This window comes from Pongo abelii, chromosome 4 (assembly GCF_028885655.2).
Source record: "Pongo abelii isolate AG06213 chromosome 4, NHGRI_mPonAbe1-v2.0_pri, whole genome shotgun sequence".
NCBI classification, from domain to species: Eukaryota; Metazoa; Chordata; class Mammalia; order Primates; family Hominidae; genus Pongo; species Pongo abelii.
Window position 1 is genome coordinate 104,951,748 of NC_071989.2, and position 23,602 is coordinate 104,975,349.

Sequence of the window (23,602 nt, forward strand, 5' to 3'; positions counted from 1 at the left end):
TTTAATGCAAAGTCCCACAGTCACTGCACTCTTCATCCCCCAAGTGCACATTCTCTTGCCACACTATGTGGCCACTGCCAAGGGATAAGTGGTGGCATCAGCAATTCAAGACTGTTTTTCCTACCCTCTTCAGTGCCTCTTTCAGTGATAAGTTAAAACTAGGTACTGTGATCTCTCATCTGATTTTTGGTTCTTATGAAAGTGCTTTTTTATACGGATTGTTGTTCAATTTGGTGTTTCTGTGGGGAGAATGATTGGTGGAGGTTTCTATTTGGTCATCTTGTTCGGCCTCTACTGCAAAATGTTAATATTTTTAATGTCATTATTTACAATATTAAGGTAAAAGAAAAACTTGCAGTCTTTAAAATGTAACAACATAGGTTTTGTGAATGACACAGTTTTCTATGAAAGTATTGTAGCTTTGCAGTTATCCCCATACTCCTGGTTATTACACAACTGTGTAACCCATGGCTATTCTGAACTTTAATCGCCAGCCTCCTTACACAGGTGCGTAAGATGGCTCCAGTACTTCATAAACTAAACCAAGGGCGAATTAAGACATGGCCTGATGCTCTCTAGGGAGATGTTCTAAGGAGGGATAAAGAAGACTGGGCGTGGCGAACTGTAGCCCACCCAGAGTGCTGAATCTGTGACAGTGAAATAAACCTACACTTCAGAAAGTGCTCTGAGAACCTAACATAACTCATCCCTCTATCCTTTGTAAGTAGCAACCTGGAAGGCAGCATGAGGCAGAGTTTTTTAATTAGGCAGCTATTTATTTTGTCAGAAAATTTACTAAGCAGTTGGCTAAAAGAATGATTATCTCGCGCTGCACTAACTCTGATTAGTATCCATTAAACATCTATGGTTTTGGAGAAACCTCAAAGATAGCCAGCTATGTGCCAAAGAACAGACCAATGGCTACCAATACCACAAAGTTAGCACAAATATAAACCGCATAGTTTATAGGAAAAGTTTATTTAATGGGGAGACTAAGACTATGCAAGATGGTTACTAGAAAAACATCTTTCAGTCTGGATAAATACACAACAAAGGATCATAGATGAAATACCAGTGACCGTCAAAATAGGAAAGGTGGTCAGCTTGTGGAATTTTCCTTTTGGTAACCTTAAGAAGTCATTTTAGCAGTACTAACCATACAGTATATGTCAGGCACTGTAATAAACTCTTTACAAGTGGTACTTCATTTAGTCTTCATGACACTGAGGTAGGTACTATTAAATGTCCCCATTTTACAAGTAAAAAAATTGAGGTTAGAGAGGCTACAGAAGGTACCTGAGGTTTGGGAAGTGTAGAACCAGGATTTAAATCTGGAACTCCTAAGCCAAAAAAGTGTTTTAACAATCACAATATACAGCTTTACTACCTTAGTAAAATTTAGAATTTGTTTTTGTTCATTGTTCACTATGCATGTTTTAAAATGTGAGGGTTATAGCTTATCTGTTAGGACAAACTCTCTAACTTCTAATTGATGGCTAGCCAAACATATCTTCAAAAAATAACTATTATAATTATACCTTAGTTTTCAACAACCAAAACAACATATCCAGAAAAAACTAAATTCCTTAACAGATCATTTATTAGTAAATCTTCAATAACTAGCACCAATCTTTGCCCAAATGAGGTAAAGCCTCCATTTCTGATTGGAATAATTAATTCCTTGGCCCACAAGAAATCTTAGGCTATTAAAGGTAAAAATCATGTTTGTCTTGAGTTTCTTAATAGTAATGGGCTTTTTATGTAGTAGATACTCAAAAGTCAACTGAGTCAACTAGGTAAAGCTGAGCAGGATAAGGCTTTATTCCCAATTTGCTTTCATTGCTCTGAATATAAGAACATTACTCCAAAATAAACATTCTGTGGTTCTATTAAGCTGTTTTCAACTTTACATTAAAAAAATGCTTAAAAGTCGAGAGATTATAAAAAATGAATACCTGAATTCAAAGATATATCTAAAATGCAAAGCAACAGTATTTAAATATTTCAATGTCTAACTTTTGAGGGAACAGGAATTGGCATTTTCTAGCTTCTATATATTTAAACCAATTTATCAGATAATGACAGGTCTTGCAAATAGCTAGTAGAGTTAATGTGGCAAAGGTGAAAGGGAATCTGCTGTCTTTATCAATCTTGGAAAAGTCTGTACTATATTCCCTCTGGTAGAACATAATTAGGGATGCAAGTAATCCTGTTTGGTGACTATGGGGTGATATTGCCATCTAGTGGCCATTTTTCGCGGCAAGTGATCCCCTTTTCCGACTTACGCGGCAATGACGAGACAATAATCAGGTGCATACACTTAAGCACTCATCTTTACATCTCACTGAATTATAAAGTCCTTGAGGAAGGGACCATGGCTATGTATTTTCCTTCCTGCATTAGGTATTTGTTAACATTGAGGTGAGAACATGTTCCAGACCCACTTACATAATAAGCATATGAGAAAGAACATTTCATTCCTCATTCTACTCCACCTTCCCCGACCCCTAACTCTTCTGCTACTCAGGCCTGCTTACAAGCTGCCAACTGTAAAAATTGTGGTAGACTATCTCAAATAAGTTTCCATTCTCATGACCACATTACCAATGTAAGTGGCACAAAACAGATTATTAATTAATCAATTAATTAAGCAAATTATGCATTACTGGCTTATCCTTACTTCCAAAGGCTTATCTTTACTTCTAAAGAAAAATAAGACAGTGAATTCCTCCAGTTGCCAAATAAAATGCAACCAAGTTGTCAGCAGAATTTCAGAATCATTATAATGATTCTAATAGCCATGTTTTATTGAAGGCTTACAATGTTCTAAACATTGTTCTAATTGCTTTATGTGCATTGTATCATATAATCCTCAACAAACAGAAAACAACAATGTTTAGATTTTTAAAAATATGCAAATATCTCTAATAAAGTTATTTAACTTTAGTTACCCAAATTACTTTGAAAAAAATGGACTGCTTTGGCAGATAATTATTCTTTGCAAGACACATACTGAATGACCCAAATTTATAGATGAAAGAGGGTTTATTTATTAATATATGATAGCCTTGGCTCAAAAAAGACAAATGAGGGCTCAAAAAGGAATTATAGTAACTTTAAAAAATATATTAAACATATCCAAGATCCTAAATACATTATTCTCCCCAAAAGCTAGCTGCTTCCAAACTTGATTTGATATTTTGCATGTTTTCCCTACGTTGCTTGGTAAATATATTTGCTTCTCCTTTCTGTAATCGACGTCTGACAGCTGATTTTTGCTGTTTTGTCAACTGACGTTTCACCTTCTGTTTCACCAGTTCCTGGAAAGATTTCATAAATTAGTATTACTGATAATGAACCATTTCAAAAAGTACACTGCTAATATCTTTTCTATTTATATATTGACACCATGAATTTTTAAGATTCCAAACACTGACAGTACTATATAGAAACTGTTATATAGGAGAAATTAAATTCCAAACAGAAATACAGATTATATAGCAAAAAATATAGTGTACAGGCAGAATTTTTAAAAAATAACCATAGTGCCACCTAGTGTCCATCATGAAAACTGATGGAAAAAACAAGAAAACTACTTGTTCCTCTGCTTTTTAGGTTGAAAGGCTTTTAGAGTAGGTTTTGTAATAGAAAATTATTTTTGAAAGCATTCAGTATTGCTGAATATATCCAAGAATGCCTTCACAGTTTCAGCTGTAGAAATGACCTGATGGTAGCAATCACCCATGGAAAAGTCTTCATATGTCTTTTGATCATAAATTCAAGTTACTTATTAGTTAAGATACACTGTGCATGTCATATGACTTACAAGATGATTAAGAAATGTGAAATACTCAGTTCACAATGACCTTTTCTTTCTCTGAAGCACTACAGTCTGTTATTTAATAACTGTATATAACCTTGTATCATTCAACTTGTCTCCTAAAAAAGAAGACAGCTGCAAAATTCTGCAAAGCCAGGAACAAGGGTCTTCTTTTTTTTTTTTTTTAAGACAGGGTCTTGCTGTGTTGCCCAGGTTGGAGTGCAGTGGCAGGAACACAGTTCACGGTGGCTGGAACCTCCTGGGCTTGAGTGATCTTTCTGCCTCAGCCTCCTGAGTAGCTGGGAACACAGGTGTACACCACTACACCTGGCTAATTTTTAAATGTTTTGTAGACAGGGGTCCTGCTATGTTGCCCAGGCTGGCCTGAAACTCTTGGGCTCAAGCGATCCTTCCACCTTGGCCTCCCAAAGTGCTGGGATCACAGGTCTGAGCCACTATGCCCGGCCAAATTTGTACTTATATCCAAGTACAAATGGCTGGGCGCAGTGGCTCACGCCTGAAATCCCAGCACTTTGGGAGGCTGAGGTGGGCGGATCACCTGAGGTCAGGAGTTCGAGACCAGCCTGGCCAACATGGTGAAACCTTGTCTGTACTAAAAATACAAAAATTAGCCAGCCGTGGTGGTGGGCGCCTGTAATCCAAGCTACTCAGGAGGCTGAGGCAGAAGAATTGCTTGAACCTGGGAGGCGGAGGTTGCAGAGGGCTGAGATCACGCCACTGCACTCCGGCCTGGATGATAAGAGCAAAACTCCATCTCAAAAAAAACAAAAACAAAAACAAACAACAACAACAACAAAATTTTATACCATTAACATGTACGTCCAAGTGTCTGAGGCTGTCTTACACACCTTATAATCCTCACAGTGACCAAGCTCATTAATCTTCAGCTCATATGAAGAATGACTCATCCATCTCAAACCTGATCAATTTATCAAGTGACCTACATTAATTTTTTGAAACTCATCAGTTTGTATTCTAAGAAAAAATTACTTGAAATTTAGTCAACAGGCTGCCTAAAATCAGGACAATTGAAAAAGAAGGTATTTTGAGTTTTACCAACAAAAAGTCATTTGGCCTTCATTTTACACATAATGGTGGCAGGACACAACTCTACCACATCCTTTGAGAAACATTCACTTATTAAAATCAAAGAAAGTACTGGTTTCAAGACAAGTCAAAAAGCAATCAACAGAAGTCTGTACCTGAAAGGCATACATTATTGTTTAATGAGACAAGGCAATCAGATCACAGTAGTGATCTAATAAACATTCAGTACATGTTGAATGACTACTTACTGGAGGAATTGTTGAACAGCTTACAACACTGCCTGAAGAAGTGATACTCAGAGTTCTTGTTCTATACTGATTCATAGCTCCCATATTTTCTTCATCTCTAAAATTAAAAAACCCACAATTTATCTAGTTAATTTGTATAATGTAATGAATCCCATTTGATTAATTTATATTATTTTTTGCATGCAGCAAAACTGAAGACATAAAATACTTCAGAAAGATCATTATATTTTAAAATTTCTGTGAAGATAAAACTACCTACTGTTAAGTTCTATATATTAACAATTTTCATTTTCCAGCATTTTGTTAGTCACTATCAAAATTTAAAAACAGTAGAATGCTTTAGCCATTGAAATTTATCATCTCCCCACAATTCATCTTCCCTTTTCTAATAATCCTCTCCTCTTCTTTCACTGAACTATGTAAATCTGTTTCCCCCTATCTAAATTTTTGAGACTCTTTCCACCTTCACAAACAGAAGATATAGTGGAAACAGACAGTACTCATTATAGTCAGCTCCGCTAGGGTAGGAAAATCTGCAACCTAGAGACTAATGTTTTTCACATGGCTCAAAGTTTCAATATATGCAATGTATAAAAACTCGGACAATATTAACTCCTAACAGTTAATATTTTTCAGCAACATCTGCTGTTCTGCTTTTACTTTGAATAAAAGTTTTGCCCAGCATGTATCCAGAGTGAGAACAAAATTATTGTTCCCATTCTGAGTTTAAAAGACCATTTAATCCTATATAGGTTTTCTTCTATCACTGTGATGGTTAGTTTTATATGTTAACTTGACTGGGCCTCAGGGTGCCATATATTTGGTTAAACATTAACTTGGATGTGTCTTTGAGGGCGTTTCTGAATCAATAAACTGAGTATAGCAGATTGCCCTCCCCAGGGTGGGTGGACCTCATCCAATCCATTGAAGGCCTGATGAGAACAAAAAGGCAAAGTAAGAGAGAACTGTCTTTGAACTGGGACATGGCTCCTCTCCTTTCTTTGGATGTGGACTGGAACTTAGGCTATTGTCTCTTCTAGTTCTTAGCTCTTTGGATTTGGACTGGAACTGTACCATGGGGTCTCCTTGGTCTCTAGCTTGTTGACTACAGATCCTGGGACTTCTCAGCCTCCATAACCCCATGGGCTAATTCCTTATAATAAATCTCCTATTTATTCTGTTTCTTTGAAGAATCCAGTCTAATACAATCACTTACTCAAAATCCTGAGCCTCTGTCACCCCAACTCTTTTCCTTTCAAGCTTCTGATTTAATTTTCCAAGTTTATTATTTACATGGCAGTAGCCCCGTGACACAGATACATAGCTATATGAAAAAGTAACAAAATTCTCATGTTTTGCTTCAGGAATAAAACTTTAAAGATAAAGGTAGGCTTAAGATATAAGCCCAAACATGTACTAAAAAATGTTTAGTAAATGTATTGCTGAACTAATTTTAATTGTCATATTACTATTTCGAAATAAAACCAATATTTCATTTAACTACAATTTGATTCTGAATAAGCAATCCCAAATCCAAAAATTAAGTTTTAGAACTTTTCCTAGTCTAAGCTGAGCCTGATTAATATTTACAAAAAAAATTATTAAAAGAAAACATAATATCATTAGATAATTTTAACTACACATGAACAAAGGATAGAAGGCTCAAGGTACTAGAGAAAATTCACTGCAGATGTTTCATATAGAAAGTACATTTATTGCATGTTTTAATATTTACATGCCTTTACATAACTCAAACACACATCAGATGTGTAATCAGGAAAATATATGAGGCATAACTCATCCATCTAAAACCTGATCAATGTATCCAGAGACTGCAATAATTTTAAAATCATCAGTTTGTATATATATATATTTTTTTGAGACGGAGTTTTTTGCTCGTCACTCAGGCTGGAGTGCAGTGGTACGATCTTTGGCTTACTGCAACCTCTGCCTCCCAGGTTCAAGTGATTCACCTGCCTCAGTCTCCCAAGTAGCTGGGATTACACGCACAGGCCACCATGCCCGGCTAATTTTTATATTTTTAGTAGAGACAGGGTTTTGCCATGTTGGCCAGGCTGGTCTCAAACTCCTGACCTCAGGTGATTTGCCTGCCTTGGCCTCCCAAAGTGCTGAGATTATAGGCATAAGCCACTGTGCCCAGCCATCAGTTTATATTTTAAGGCAGAATTACTTGAAATTTAGTCAATAGGCTGCCTAGAATCAGGTCAATTGAAAAGGAAGCTATTTTGAGTTTTTAACAACAAAAAATTATTTGGCTTTCATTTTATACATCAAGGTGGCAGAATACAATTCTGCCACATCATTTGAAAAAAACATTCCTTTACTAGAATCTAACAAAGTATCAGTCTCAAGACTAAAGTTAAAAGCAATCGACAGAAGTCTGTACCTGAAAGGCCTGAATTCTCTATTTAATGACGACAAGGCAATTAGATGAGGGCACTCATCTTCATACTCGTCAGAGCCAGCAGGGACTCCTACTTGAACTCTCTGACCATCTTGCCTGTTGTAATTTTCAGTTCTGTTTTTCTCCTCAGAAAATTCAGTTACAGAGTTCTTTTCAACAACCTGCCCTTTTATTTCTTCTAAAGCTTGATTGAATTCAGTCATTTCAAAACTCCGTGCATCAGCACTCTCTTCTGATAAACTGTCTTCCTTTATTTGTTCAGGGTCTCCAGATGATCTGCAATAGCAGCCCTCTGATTCTTCTAGACAGTTCCGCTCACTTTCATTTTCTGACCTGTAAACCTCTGCTTTTTCTGCCACTTCTCCATCTGAAAATGAGAATTCAGATCCCTCTTTTGTTTCAATATTTTTATCATCTGGACCTAATGGATGAAGCAGTTCATCATCTGCCTGCATTTCCTTTGTGTAGCCACTGGCAGAAACCTCCACATCAAGAGTATCTTCCCTCCTAGAAAAAAAAGGTGTCAAGCATAGAAAGAGAGAAAAAATGTTTATCTAAGAGGAGCAAATATCTACTACTCTGATAAATTATGATTCAAGTGAGTTTAATAGCTTATATGTCAAAAATAAATTTTCCTTCCCTAAAATGTAATATTTAAATGACACAGGTATACACATATGAAAGGTATATGCTGGCTGTCATTTTAAGAATAAAATAACTGAAAAGCAACAATATAAACAAAAAGGTTATAAAAACCTCAGCTTATGTTTATTAACTTTGTAAATTAACTTTCAAAGGGGGCTAAGGATTTCCTTCAGATTATGTGACTCATCCCAGATCAGAAAATATCTTAAGTGTATAAAATAAATATGAGAAAACTGAGCTTTGAGAATGCACACGATAGTTATGTCTTGAGAATCAATTAAAGATACCTCCTGGTCCTGATAAACACAAATTTCAATGAATGTTTGGTGTTATTCCTTATGAATGAGTTACTCAAATAGCCTCCAAAATAGAATAAAAGTTCTTGAATTTATAAGAATGTAGATATGTCCCCTTCCTAAAATTCAATAACAGTGCCTTAATGGACCAAATGCAGGTATTTTCAAGTTTTTAAGTTTCAGTTATGTACTACAGAGCAATGACATCTAACAGTGATTATGTGTCAAAATTTGGAAAGTTTTTTACATGAAAATGTTAATTTTTAGAAATACACAGACCAGATATTTAAACTGTTCTATTATGTAAAGCAATGGGGAGTACAAACCTGATATCCTTAAAGGCTGGAAAAAGCTCACTTTCGTAGCTGAAACGTTTCATGAAGAAATCTTTAATGCATTTAACATCTCTGTCAAAATACCTGCAAAAGCAAGAATCATTTATGATAAAGTCTTTATTGCTCCTCTTTTTCCTTATTAGCCAATGACAATATACTTATTGGTTAATGGTACTGCTGGCTCCTTACACAAGGAGATAAAAGATGTTACACAAAAGAAGAAAAGATACAAATGAGTTAACCAGTGTGTTTGAAAAACTAAAATCCAAGGAAATCTCAAGGATATAAGCTGTCAATGCCATGCATTTCCTACGGTTAGGAAAGTCAAGGTTTTGTCATAGTTACTGGTATATAGTTAGATATACTAGGGAAAGATGAATGTGAACCCCAGGAAATAAGATAATGGGCCTATAGTTTGGGGATAAGTTTCCACTTATTCTGTTCGTCCTGAGTCTGGCTATGCTTCCCATCAGCAACACTCACTAGAACCCCTAGCCAACTGAAAGATCTGACGATGAAAAGATATTAATATTAAACAGTTAAGTCTGGAGACTACTGAATTATGTTTATGTATCTTTGTTATCCATTAGCCGATTTGCAATAACACCCAAAGGGATAAATAATGCTACAGACTATAAAAATAATCTGATGACATGTTAATCTGGACCAAAAGTAGAACAATTTCTGAATATCAGGTTGCCTTTTTGGGCCACCACAAAGCAGCAAAAATGGATTCAATTCTCTAGAAGATTTCCAGACAAGGGAGAATTAAGGACAGGATAACGTGCAATTGACTATCTCTTTGAGAAAGATGAAGTTTGGAAATAGGAAGATAATGCGTCTCCTCTTTGTTCACAGGGTACTCTGGGAAAAATACTAATACATTTTAAAAAGACTATTTTATATATGTTTACATCTCCCTACGAGACAGTAACATCTTCTAAAGCATATATAGGGCTTATTTATATCTCAATCTCTAGCAATTAGCACAGCTCCTTGGCCCCAGTACTGGTTCATAAACATTGAAATTAAATCACAATGTTTCTCCATAGAATGATGCAGCCTAAACCTAGAATGTCATAATGTGTCACACTCTGGAGGCTCCTAGATGTTCCTTTATTGTGTGACTATGTTACTCCTTATTAATAAAAATTGTGATTAGTCATCATCCAAAGAGTACTGACCACCCCAGTGCCAGGCATTACTCTTTTAGTATTATTTTGTTGAAAACATTTTAAAAATTTATTTTCAAATGACATTTCTTTCTGTAGCATAAGTATAGACATTTTCTACTGGAAACCAGGATGAAGAGATGCTTCACTTAACAAAACTCCTTCAAGCTCAATCTCTGGAAGAATTAATATCCTCTATTATATATGTGATACTAGTTGTTAGTTTAGGAAAAAGAAGTTTCTCATAAAGCTTGGAACAGAAAGAAAAAAAATCCTTAGTTACACTCAATTGAATCATGAACCACAAGCAAATAAAAGATAAGGTCCTATTTCATGACTTGGCTGGTTTGGTTTAAATAAGTAATGTGAAGAATATGATTATCGCGGTATATCATGATTCTGCACTGTGTCAGAGATAAAGTTTTATGTGAATTTTTTTCTAATAAATAAAGCTAAAAGTGACAAGAGGTAATTATCACTGGTTTGACAACTGAGTCCAGTCCAAAACCACAACTTTTATTCAGATCATCGAGATTACTGAGTTATACTTGGTGAATCTCTCTTGGAGGCAATCATGGAACAGCAAGAAAAAGGGAAAGACAAAAGTGGTTCTACGGTTCCCCACTACACTCCCTACTTTTACCTGTTTTAACAATTGGTCTTCCATCTAAAAGTCTGTTTGAACAAAGGGTTCCATGGCTAAGAAAATTTGACTTTTGAACGTCTGTCAATTTACAACAGAGAAATTCAAATTCTTATGGGGAAAACTCTAGTAGTTATACTTTAATTAAAAAACAAATTTTTATAACGTTAACACTAGCCACTTCAAACCAGTGACTGACCTAAATAATAGTATCACAAAATTGAAAAATTATGAAAAAATGATTATATTCTAAACAAACACACCCACATCCAGAATCAATAACAGCATGTACGGGCCGGGCGCGATGACTCACCCCTGTAATCCCAGCACTTTGGGAGGCCGAGGCAGGTGGATCACCTGAGGTCAGGAGTTCGAGACCAGCCTGACCAACATGAAGAAACCCCATCTCTACTAAAAAAAAAAATACAAAAAATTAGCCAGACGTGGTGAGTGGTGGGGCATGTCTGTAATCCCAGCTCCTCGGGAGGCTGAGGCAGGAGAATCGCTTCAACCCGGGAGGTGGAAGTTGCAGTGAGCCGAGATCGCGCCATTGCACTCCAGCTTGGGCAACAAGCGAAACTCCATCTCCAAAAAAAAAAAAAAATAAAATAAAAATAAGAAAATAGCATGTACATACCACTCAGCATTGGGATGAGAAGTTGAAACCATCTGTGGAAAATCAATCATGGTGATATGGTCATTTTCATCCAAAATGAGATTAAATTCATTAAAATCTCCATGAATCAGCCCATGATTTGCAAGTCTGACAATTAGTTCCATAGCTTCATCGTATACTGATGCAGGATCTTCAACATGGTGTATCTGACATCTGAAAGTATTTTAAGCATGAAAATAGGTTACTTGTATTCATTTACGGTTTTAATGAAAGTATGTATGCATGTGAACATATATATTATTTCCAAGCCCTGTCTCCCCAGAAGCTTTCTTCTCATTCCCATCAGTACACAGATATAATATCTCCCATCTATTAAAAAAAAATAGCCACATTGCTTCAATTCTGTATCTCTTTTCTACTACTACCTTTCTTTGATCTTTACAGCCAAACTTGTCTACATGTGCTTTTCCAATTTGTTTCCTCCTATTCTCTGATACCATTTCAAACAGGCTTTTTATAACATTAACACTAGCCACTTCAAACCAGTGACTGACCTAAATAATAGTATCACAAAATTGAAAAATTATGAAAAAATGATTATATTCTAAACAAACACACCCACATCCAGAATCAATAATAGCATGCACGGGCCAGGCGTGGTGGGTCACCCCTGTAATCCCAGCACTTTGGGAGGCCAAAGTGCTTCCAAGATCACCCTTGTTGAGACTAAAATGACTTCAATGTTGCTAAATCCAAAGGTCAATTCTTAGTCCTCATCACATGTGGTCTGTCAGTTGACCTCTTTGAACATTTTCTTCACTTAACTCTTGGGACACCATTCTCTCCAGGTGTTCTTCCTTCCTCATAGATCATACCTTCTTAGTCTTTTCTATTTGTACTTCATCTTTTTCCTTGACCTCTAAATTCTGGAGTTCCTCAAAGGCCAATCCTATGACCTTTTATTTTCTCTTATTTAGACTCACTCTTGGTGATCTCATCTAGGTTAATGGTTTTAAATAAATACCACATATACACTGATTTTAATGTAGACTTCTCTAACTCCCAGGCAACTCAAACTCAGTATGTCCAAAATGGAATCTCTGATTCTGTCCCACCCTCCAACTCCAAAATGCTGTTCCTACTGTAGCTTTCCTATTTCTGTACATGGTAGCTTTCTCCCTCCAGTTAATTTGCTACTCAGGTGAAAAACCTTGGTGTCACCATTGACTCATCCCTTCCTTCACATCCATATCCAATCCCAAATCATGTTGGTTCAACCTGCAGAACACATTCAGAATTTGACCACTTTTCATCACCTTCACAACTATCATTGTAATCAGAATTACAACCATTTCTTGCCTAGATTATTGTAATAGCCTCTTAACTTGTCTTCCTAATTCTTTGTCTCCCCAGAGTCTATTAATTCAGCAAGCAGAGTGACCCTCTGAAAACACTGAGATCACTGATTGATGAGATCACATCTCTTCTCTGCTCAAAATACTCCCACTCCAATAGCTGCTAATCTGAATCAAAATTTGATGAGGTTTCACCTTATTAGTGAGACTTTTCTTTACCACCCTACATAAAACAGTAGTCTCCTGTCCCGTTAGTACTTCCTATCTCCCTTACTCTGCTTTTTTTATCCATAGTACTTACTAACAATTGATATACATTTCCTTTAGTTATTTATTACACATCTCCTTCCATCAGAATGTAAATTCCATGAGGGCAGGGACTTTGTTTTGTTCACTGCTGAGATTAAAAGTTCCTGGCACCTAACAGTCTCTTAATATTGAATGAATGAATGAATCACAGAGATTACAAAGTTCACATTGTCAGAATGAAACTGGGTTTTTAATTTGTCTTTGAGTCTATTCCTTTAAATCAATTTTAACCTCCCAGAGGCCATATTTCATTAACTAAAAAAAATTTTATTAAAAACCCTGAAACTTAAATTCATTTATCAGGATTCATGGCTTTAAGAATAATGAATACTTACAGTGGATAACCATTTATGAGTTCCATGACCACTGCATGACGATTGTAATCAATTGGCTTTGGAACTGGAAATTTCCTCTCATACAATGCCTAAAATGTTGCAAAACAGGTGTAAGCTAATGAACAGGTCATTACTCTTTAAAGAACAATAAAAGTAAATATACCTTTCTACAACCAGAAAAAAACACACAAACCTTTATAAAATTATAGTTAACACATGGTTATTTATGCATAGCTTATTTATTCACTGCGCAGAATTAGCCATACATAAAAAGCAAATTTTAAACAAAAGTTTGAATTCACTTTTCCACCAAAAATGAACATTTACAAAATGTTATGCACTGTGCTGGGGTTACAAAAATGAGTGTTAAAAAGTTTCTAAACACTCTAAAAGCAGTGTTAAAAAGCCCCCAAGAAGCTTACAGTCTTTTAGGGTATATCCTTTCCTATTTTATAAGTCTCTGACATTTGTTGAAATGTGCTCAAAATATTTAAATTGGAAACAAATTGTAATTTAGGAAATACTCATCTTCTGACATATTAGGAAATGAAGCATTCTAAGAGATCAGACATTTTGGTTTATAGGGCACCGAACTTTTTTCTCCAGGCCACAATATGCAATATAAATCTACTATGTGAAAAACATACACTCTTGTAGTCTGATTCAAATGTTAAGACTCTCCATACATCTTTTCCCCTAAGCTTATTGTCTTCAATCTTACTGTTTACAAAGCCCTGTTATTACTTTCTTTAAAATATCTTGGATTTATGCCCTTTGACATTTAGAATGCTAGTATTAGGAATGGCAAGAACTGCAATTACTTTTGCACCAACATATACTTGTAAGGAGGCATATACCTCATTACTTCACAAGTGTTCTAGCTCTTGCCATCATACCTAACCTATTCTATGTACCAATACCAGACTAACCTGCTGATATTAATATTCCATTTAAAAATATATACATTGGGATGGGCACGGTGTCTTACGTCTGTAATCCCAGCAATTTGGGAGGCTGAGGCAGGTGGATCAGTTGAGGTCAGGAGTTCAACACCAGCCTGCCAGCATGGTGAAACCCCATCTCTACTAAAAATACAAAAAAATTAGCCAGGCGTGGTGGCACATGCCTGTAGTCCCAGCTACCTGGGAGGCTGAGGCAGGAGAATCGCTTGAACCCAGGAGGCAGAGGTTGCAGTGAGTTGACATCGTGCCACTGCACTCTAGTCTGGGCGACAGAGCAAGACTACATCTCAAAAAAAAGTTTTTTTTACATTGGCTGTAAATATTCTTTTCAGTTTGTAAATATAAACTTTTCCTGGTTTTCAAAACTCTTTAATCCACCTGTACAGTCCTAGTTCTCCCAATATTCTCTCCAATACACACCGAGAAACGCAGTCAGGACAGTCATCTCAGTGTCACCTAAACACATAGGGCTCACATAGATTCATGTCATTGCCCATACCACTTCTCTGCCAAAATGCACTGTCTTAGGGTCAAATAATATCCAAGCTTCATGGCTCCACTCAGCTCCACTCACTACCTGAAACCTCCTCCATCAACTATTCTATCACTTACTGAAGTTTCTCTAAATTCAGTATATAATTAAAAAAAAAATTGTTCTTAGGCTTGCAGTGGTGGCTCACGCTTATAACCCCGGTACTTTGGGAGGCCGAGGTGGGTGAATCTCTTGAGGCCAGGAGTTTGAGAGCAGCCTGGGCAACACAGCAAGGTCCTGTCTCTACAAAGCAGGCATGGTAACACATGCCTGTGATCCTAGATACCTGGGAGGCTGAGGTGGGAGGATGGCTTGAGCCCAGGAGGTTGGGGCTGCAGTGAGCCGTGATCGTGCCATTGCACTCCAGCCTGGGTGAGAGTGAGACCTTGTTTCGAAAATAAATAAATAAATAAATAGAAGGTTCAGTTTCATGTGTGTTTGTGTTATCTTCTCAACTTTAAGACACAGATTGTACTGGTTATTTCTTTGGCATCCACTCCTTCACCCTACACTACCCCAGCAATTAATTTCAAAAGGTTGTGTATTGCTTACCTTCTGTGAACAACAACCAAACCACTTCCCACTTCCCAGATATTTTTCTTTGCTTTGTTTTTAAATGCTTTTTTTCAATGTAGACCATTTTGAGCATACCTAGACAGATCAATAGCACGTGATAAACTTAAAGATTGTGAATATTTGTCTAGAACTTGTGCTATTGCCTAGACCTCATGCTATAGCCCAATCTTTATATTCTTGTTCCTCTCTTATGAAAAATCAATATATTTAAGGAGTGCATTTATGTGCAACCAGATTCCATTCCTATACCTTCAATATAAATATCCTGAAAAACACCTACTACACTTTTGGGAAAATGTGTAAATGATCCCTACCAAGCTGCTCATTTACTGACTGAATATTACAAGATACAAACTATTAGTATAAGACAAGAAGTACATTGACATGTATGGTATCAGTATTACTAATTTATACTGCCTTAAGAAATCTCCCATGATTAGTGAAAATTTAAGTATATAACCCATTCAAAGAATAAGCTGAATCCTCAAGAAACAGATGTTCACACACTGTAGCAATCTTCAATTCAAATTGTTTTGAAAAATGAAGATAAACTATGACAAATCCTACTGGCAGAATTATAAAAACACAATATTATCTTTTGTTTAACTTAGTTATTGTTGGATGTATTTAATTTGGATATTATTATATTTAACAAATCTATGCTGAACTTAATTTTGAAGGCAAAAAGTTAAAAATAAACGATTTTTTTTTTTTTTAATGTCAGGGGACAGTACAAATGTAGTCCACCAGTGCCACAAAATATGCAGTCAAGTTCCAATATTTGGGGAAACTGCAAGGGTCAGCACACCTGAAGTGCAATGAATAGGCCTAACCCTGAGAAAACCGTCTTTGAGATTTTGACATTTCATCTGCCAGGTTAAGCATTTTCTTTCTATTTGTATAAATGTATGAGGTATATGTAACATTTTGTTAAGTATATATGAGTAGTGATCAAGTCAGGGTATTTAGTGTGTTCATCTCCTGAATACAATACATTTTGTTTACTATAGTCACCCTACTCTGCTATCAAACATTGAATGTATTCCTTCTAATTGTATGTTTGTACCCTTTAACCCACTTCTCTTCATCCTCACCTCTTAAAAACTAAAGATTTTTACCTTTTTTGTTTTTTGAGACAGAATCTTGCTCTGTCGCCCAGGCTTGAGTGCAGTGGCACAATCTTCACTCACTGCAACCTCTGCTTCCTGGGTTCAAGTGATTTTCCTGCCTCAGTCTCCCAAACAGCTGGGATTACAGGTGGCCACCACCATGCCTGGCTAATTCTTGTATTTTTAGTAGGGATGGGGTTTCACCTTGTTGGCCAGGCTGGGCTCCTTACCTCAAGTAATCCGCCCACCTTGGCTTCCCAAAGTAGTGGTATTATAGGCATGAACCACTGCGCCCAGCCAATTTTTACCATTTTTAATATACATATAAATCTATAAATGTTTGTTCCTTTATGTGAAACAAAAAACTAGCCAACTTATCTGAGACACTAAGGTTTCTACAGATGATAATTACCTGGTGTTTTCAATTAGAAACAGACATATGTATAGTTATATATATTGAATATATATATATATATATATATACACATCCACACATACATATTTGTGAGGTAACAGCATCATTAATTATTTTTGGCTCTTTCATCTTGTCAGCATTATAGAATGTGTTGCCCTTATGCATTAGTAACAATTTAAAATACCTTAACATAGAAGGAAATCACTTAAAAGAGCCCAAATAATCAACAGAGTTATTCAGGATTGAGTCTGTCTGTAGGAATTGAGTCTAAGGTTAGAAGGATGTGGGGACAACAGAATCACACTTGTCATTAAGGCCTTTGAGACACACGTATTATTTGGCTAAAAAATGCATGACTATAAAATAAAATAAATACCTTCATATAGGCAAATTCCTTCATGGCAGAGAGACGAGATAAATAAAGCCAAGACACATTGTGCCTATGTTTATGATAATCGCGTTTGTTTTTCAGATTTCGAAACGAGGTTCTTCCTAGTCTGTGAAGCTTTAATGCAAATTGTTGTCCTTCTTCATTTGCAACAATGTAAATATCTAGAGACAAAATTTCAAAAACAACCATTATTACATGTTTATTCCAATCAGTTAAAACAATTCTAACTTTCTCTAATTTTATTTGTATCAAAAATGTCATTTTTCCTAATAAAGATTGAGTATCCCTCCTTATCCAAAACCTTCGGACCAGAAGTGTTTTGAATTTTGGATTCTGGTATATTTGCACATAAATAATGAGACATCTTGGGAGTTATTAGAAGAAAATTAATTCCTGGTATAAATGAATTTTCAGTGATAGACTTTCAGAGAAAATAATAACCTACTAATTAAGGGCACCTTCTGATTTGTATTGCTTCCAATCAACTTTCCAACTTACTGTTTAGTTAGAAAAAAGGGAAAACTAAAAGAGGAAAGGTTTCTGAAGGGAAAACATAAACTAAAGCAAAGAAAATACTTTGCCAGTACTATTAGCACTTACCTGATTCTTTGCCAACACCCATCTGGTTTCCAACAGACTCAACTACTTGCCTAGAAGAGAGTGTTTTCAAAGCTAGGTAATCATATCCTGCATTTGTCAACCGATAGCCCTGGACAGCTAGACAAAAATCAAAGGATAAAGACCATATTTCAGTTACATTGTACAACCAAGTCACATAAGTTCAAGTCATAAGAAAGATTTAACAATAAAGTCTTCATTGGAAAAAGATAAACTGCCCAGGCTCACAAGCTTCCAATTTCTTCCTATAATTTGCATTTCTTCTCCAGTGTACTGATAATCAAAATGTGACCTACAGACAGGTCTATAAGTGTTTGTGACAAGATAAAAGGAGGAATTTAAGTTCAATTTGTATATCAATTTGACCTAGAATTCTATGTCTGTTTTTGTATATCCATTATCCATTTCATTTTTCTAGTAATTATTTTTTTGTATTTTATAAAAGTAAGGATCTGTGATAGGTTCGAAAAAACTAATCCCTCACCACAGATGGTTTCAGAAGTAATGATCTAGGGTATGACTGCTGATTGTATTTTCCAAAGATGGTAGCCACAATCTCTCTATCCTACATGCTCTTCTGCAGTACCTACATGCTCTTCATGCTCTTCTGCAGTACCTACATGCTGTTCTGCAGTACCTACATGCTCTTCTGCAGTGCTCTATGTGCTCTTCTGCAGTACTCTACGTGCTCTTCTGCAGTACTCTACGTGCTCTTCTGCAGTACCTACATGCTCTTCTGCAGTACTCTACGTGCTCTTCTGCAGTACTCTACGTGCTCTTCTGCAGTACCTACATGCTCTTCTGCAGTGCTCTACGTGCTCTTCTGCAGTACTCTACGTGCTCTTCTGCAGTACCTACATGCTCTTCTGCTGTATCCTACATGTTCTTACTACTACTCTTTTTTCACCTCCTTTGATCTGGGTGTGCCCTGTGATTATTTTGACTAATAGGATATGGCTGAAGTGTGTTTTGTCAGTTCTTCGTCTAATGCTTTACTAGTCTGGCAACTTCCACTTCTTGACTTTTGGAACACTTGCTCTGGTGGAAACCAATTACCTGAAAAATCACAAATGGTGCCTCAAAATACTTACTTTTGGTACGCTCCCAAGCTATGAGTTTATGTTTCACTAATTCTCTTAAAACTTTATTACAGCCACCATGTTTAAGGCTGGCTATAGAAGCAATCAAACTGCCGGGAACAATTTCATGGTTCTTCATGCCCATTTCAACCTGAAATTAAAGGAATCATTATATAATCGTAATCAACACAAAGCCTTGTCTATCAAAACCCTGCGAAATTAACTTCTCCTTGAAACTTTCGTGACTATGCAGTTCTCCAACTAATTCTGAGACATAAACACTTCTGTCTCTGAAAATATTTTTAATTGCAATTTGAAATCTAATCACTGATATTTGTATTGGTTTTCCATTTCAAGAGTAGGAACTGTGAGTGCTAGACATACTGATGACATTTGGTCAATGCTAAAATACTTGATGACACCAAAACATTTGTCTGTAAAAACTACAGATGTGCCAGATATTTATTAAGCAGGTATTTAATGAGAAAGTACTACATGTAGGCATCATAGAGGATATGATAGACTGGATAAAGAAAATGTGGCACATATACACCATGGAATACTATGCAGCCATAAAAAAAGATGAGTTCATGTCCTTTGCAGGGACATGAATGAAGCTGGAAACCATCATTCTCAGCAAACTAACACAAGAGCAGAAAACCAAACACCACATGTTCTCATTCATAAGTTGGAGTTGAACAATAAGAACACATGGACACAGGAAGGGGAATATCACACACTGGGGCCTGTCAGGGAGTGGGGGGCTAGGGGAGGGATAGCATTAGGAGAAATACCTAATGTAGATGGGATGGGTTGATGGGTAGAGCAAACCACTATGGCATGTGTATACCTGTGTAACAAACCTGCACGTTCTGCACATGTACCCCAGAACTTATTTTATATATATGTACACACATATATATATATATTTTACTTATTCCTCAGAGGTAAAAAGCACATCTATCTATCTATCTATCTATCTATCTATCTATCTATCTATCTATCTATCTATCTATCTATCTATCTCCTACATGCTCTTCTGCATGTGTAGATGTGTGTGTGTGTGTGTGTATATATATATATATATATATATATATGTGCTTTTTACTCTGAGGAATTTTTATCTCATGATGGAAATTTTAAAAAATGGTATACATCTAAGTTTATTAGAAGTTAAGAAGTGGTAAGTGCTTAAAAAGGTAGCTCAGGGCAGAATAAGAATATTTCTAGCTGAGGGATCAGTTCCAAGGAAGATGCAAAACTAGAGACTGACTTTTAAAAGATGTGGGCGTACAGAGAAAACAGACAAGAGGATATTAGTGAAAGAAAAAGATTTGAAAATGGCACATATGCAAGAAAGTACTGACCACAGAGAATAGCTGAGTACAGTGGCAGCTCAGATGGGACAGCATATAGAGTTCATGCAAACGCGGCTGGAAGATACTTCTAGGATAGAGAAGGCATTAAAATGTAGACCAAATAATTTTATATTTTATCCTGATGAAAGCAGGAAACTCTTGAAGATGTTTAGGCATGGGAGACACATGAACAGGGTTATTTTAAGGACATTAATGTACCAGGAATATGCAAATTGGCTTAGAGATGGCAAAATCTGAGGGGTTACTCTGGAGAACTAAGACAGAAGTCCAGCTCAGAGGAAAGAGCAACCAGAACAGGGTAAGTGGTAGTGGTACTGGAAGGAAGGAATGAAAAATCTTTAGGAAGTATTATGGGAGAGCTTGGCAAATAGATGTGGAAGGGTAAAGGGAATGGAAAGCCACAATTGGAAGTGAAGAGGAAAAGCAAGTTTTAAGATTTTATTATTTTTTTTTATAGAGCTTGGGAAAAGAGAAAGGGGGTAGAAAAAAATTGAATTTGGTTTGAGCACTGAGAGTCAAATAAAAATGTTTAAAGGAAAACTGGAGGCCAGGTGCAGTGGCTCACGCCTGTAATCCCAGCACTTTGGGAGGCCAAGGTGGGTGGATCACGAGGTCAAGAGATTGAGACCATCCTGGCCAACATGGTGAAACCCCATCTCTACTAAAAATACAAAAATTAGCTGGGCGTGGTGGTGTGCGCCTCTAGTCCCAGCTACTCGGGAGGCTGAGGCAGGAGAATCGCTTGAACCCAGAAGGTGAAGGTTGCAGTGAGCTGAGATTGCACCACTGCACTCCAGCCTGGCAACAGAGTGAGACTCCGTCTCAAAAAAAAAAAAAAAAAAAAAAAAAGAGAGAGAAAATTAAATTGGAAAGGGGCCTATATTTAGGAATGAAGTTATAATTAGAAGGGAAAATTGTCAATTATTTTATAGAAGTGAGAGTTGAAGATGTGAAGTGGATGCTATCACTGAGCAAGAGATAACGGAAGAAAAGGAATGTTTGGGAGCAGAATTCTGGGGCAAGTTCATATTGAAAGCTAAGGGCAGCTAGTCAAACAATGATTATTGATATAGGAGGAACCAAAGAAGTAAAAGGGAAGAGAGGCCCAAGAAAGGGTACCAACACTGGTGAGATTCGACTGAGACTGGAATGTCATATTTAATGACTAAGTCATTTCTTGATGAGCTTTACAAATAATTTAAATGTTGCAGTGCCAATGTTTTGGAAGATAAATCTGGCATCATTTTGATGTTTCACCAAAACCTTAACTTTTAAATTTAACTTATTTTCCATGCTTTGTCTCTGCCTCCCCCATCCTCTAACACTCTTACTTTTGACCCCTACTTCTGTCAGAGGCGTTAAGGAATGAGTGTGCTGAGAAAGCAGGAAAGGAAGGTATCTTTCCGAAGTGATAGTAGGTTTTCATAGAGAAAGTCCAGCTGATTAGAAGAATCTACATGAGAGACAAAGTAAATATTGTCTTCCAAATTTCACACTGATTTTGCAATTCTTAGTTTAATCCTTAAGTGCTATTTAAGATTAATTTTACAAATCCAAAACTTGAAGCCTTAACATAATACAAGAACCGGTGTGACTCACATCGCATATCCTATTACATAATTACACAATATAGGTAGTCCTTATCATGGGGTTCACTCCTTACCAAAAGATAACGGCTCCTAAATAAATGTACTGCTTTACTGTACAAATGTCTTGATCTATATATTAATTTCTGTGCCATAACACTGAGGCCATAAAATCAGATTTTGTTACTCCCCTGATTAAAACATTGAGTGGTTACCCCCACATTCTTTACCAAGCCTCCAAGGCTCTGTAGTATATAATCTCTCACCTTTTCCGCTACATCTCCAACCATTAGTGTGTGTCTCACTTTGCTCCAGCCACACTGGCCTTTCATCTCTTCAAAGACTTTTCTATCTCAAGGCCTTTGCACTTACTACTGCTGTTTCCTCTGCCTCCAACTCTTTCCAAGGACTTCACTGGGCTGTCTCCTTCTCACAGCTCCTATTGTTCCCCCATTCATTCTTTCATTTAGTGAATATTTATTCATTGTCTACCAAAGGCCAATAACTTGTGCCCCTCCTCTCCACCAGATACATATACTTTCTATGCCATTATCCTTTATCATTTTCATAGCATTTATCCATTATCCTATTTTTCGTTTACTTGATGATCTGTGTCTCTCTCTCCACTTGTCTGAACAAGTGAACCTCCTAATGTTGCTACTAAAAACTCGACAAATATGTGTTGACTCAATGAATCAGAAAGACTGCTATGCGACTAAGTCTGTTAGTAGGGAAGTCAATATTATCAAATCTCGGGGGGGGGGGGCTTAAACCTTTCACAGCTGGTCGGAAGCTCAGGATCAGAGAAGTTTCCAGGCCACAGAGATGCAAGCGTTTCTCTTCAGCGCAAAGCGAATAGCAGCAGAAAAGAAGACAATTATTAGAAGACGGGACCTTTGCTCTCTATCTGGGGGAAGGTAAGCTCCCAAATAAAACCTTTTTAAAAATCCGACTTTCTGATGCTCTCTTCTCCATTCCCAGCTTCTGCCACGTCCCAGGTCCCAGAGCGTGCCTGCTCAGATCCCAGAAAACTTGCAGGAATAGGAAGAGGTCACACAGTGGTAAGGGGCAAGGGAGAATAGGAACGGCGGGTTACTTACTGCGGTCAAGACCCTGAAGTCATCTCGGCTCATGTAACGCAACTTAGCCACATTCACCTTCCCCATGGCGGCCCCAGTCCGAGCCCAGATGCCTCTCCCACGACAGCCGCAAAGCGTAAGGCAGGTCGTTATTCGGGCCTCTAAGCGCTGTACGGCGCCAGATGGCTCGCGCACGCGCTGCGTCTTACTACAGGTCCTTGTTAATAGATAGAAGTGTTTTCTCATTGGTATAGGAAAATAAAACTACTTGTATGTTTTATGAAGCACATAGTATGTAACAAGGAACGTTTTATTTTTGTGTAATTTTTGCGTTGTGACTGAGTTAGCGGAGTGTAGATGTTCTCTACAATGTGCCATTTTTTTCCCCGTATCTGTCAGGACTTGCTGCCTCAATGACACGTTCCGCCTTAGAGAGCAAAGTGGTTACTTAACGGGAGGAGCAAATTTTTCCCGCAAACAACGTCTACTCTAGGCAAAGTGACTTCCAACAAGACACGGGTAAAAGAACCTGAGCTACAGTCCAGACAACCAAATCTGTTAAACGTAAAGTAGACTGTAATCACACAAGCACGCCCTCTACTCCTAATT

The 23,602-nt window shown here is 36.9% G+C and overlaps 1 protein-coding gene and 1 non-coding gene across 2 annotated transcripts; both read right to left on the reverse strand.

Moving 5' to 3' along the window:
• Positions 1-1,797: 1,797 nt before the first annotated feature.
• RIOK2 (RIO kinase 2) lies at positions 1,798-23,195 on the reverse strand. The gene is made up of 10 exons (XM_002815755.5): positions 23,015-23,195; positions 18,962-19,100; positions 17,853-17,969; positions 17,238-17,413; positions 13,268-13,356; positions 11,290-11,481; positions 8,829-8,921; positions 7,544-8,068; positions 5,137-5,233; positions 1,798-3,320 (listed from the first exon to the last, which is right to left on the reverse strand). The coding sequence occupies exons 1-10, from the start codon at positions 23,078-23,080 to the stop codon at positions 3,156-3,158; spliced, it is 1,659 nt and encodes a 552-aa protein (XP_002815801.2). The 5' UTR covers positions 23,081-23,195; the 3' UTR covers positions 1,798-3,155.
• On the reverse strand, positions 16,059-16,222 carry LOC112133668 (U1 spliceosomal RNA). Its single transcript, XR_002915292.3, has one exon. It is a non-coding gene; the product is annotated as a U1 spliceosomal RNA (small nuclear RNA).
• Positions 23,196-23,602: the final 407 nt, after the last annotated feature.

Bases quoted from the DNA above. Each gene is read 5' to 3' on its own strand.
- RIOK2 (XM_002815755.5), bottom strand. From the start codon at position 23,080: ATGGGGAAGGTGAATGTGGCTAAGTTGCGTTACATGAGCCGAGATGAC. The intron at 5,234-7,543 runs GTACAGACTTCT...TTTTAATTTTAG, and splicing joins AGAGAATTCAGGCCTTTCAG to AGATGAAGAAAATATGGGAG. The intron at 3,321-5,136 runs GTAAGTAGTCAT...AAATCTTTCCAG, and splicing joins GCTGTTCAACAATTCCTCCA to GAACTGGTGAAACAGAAGGT.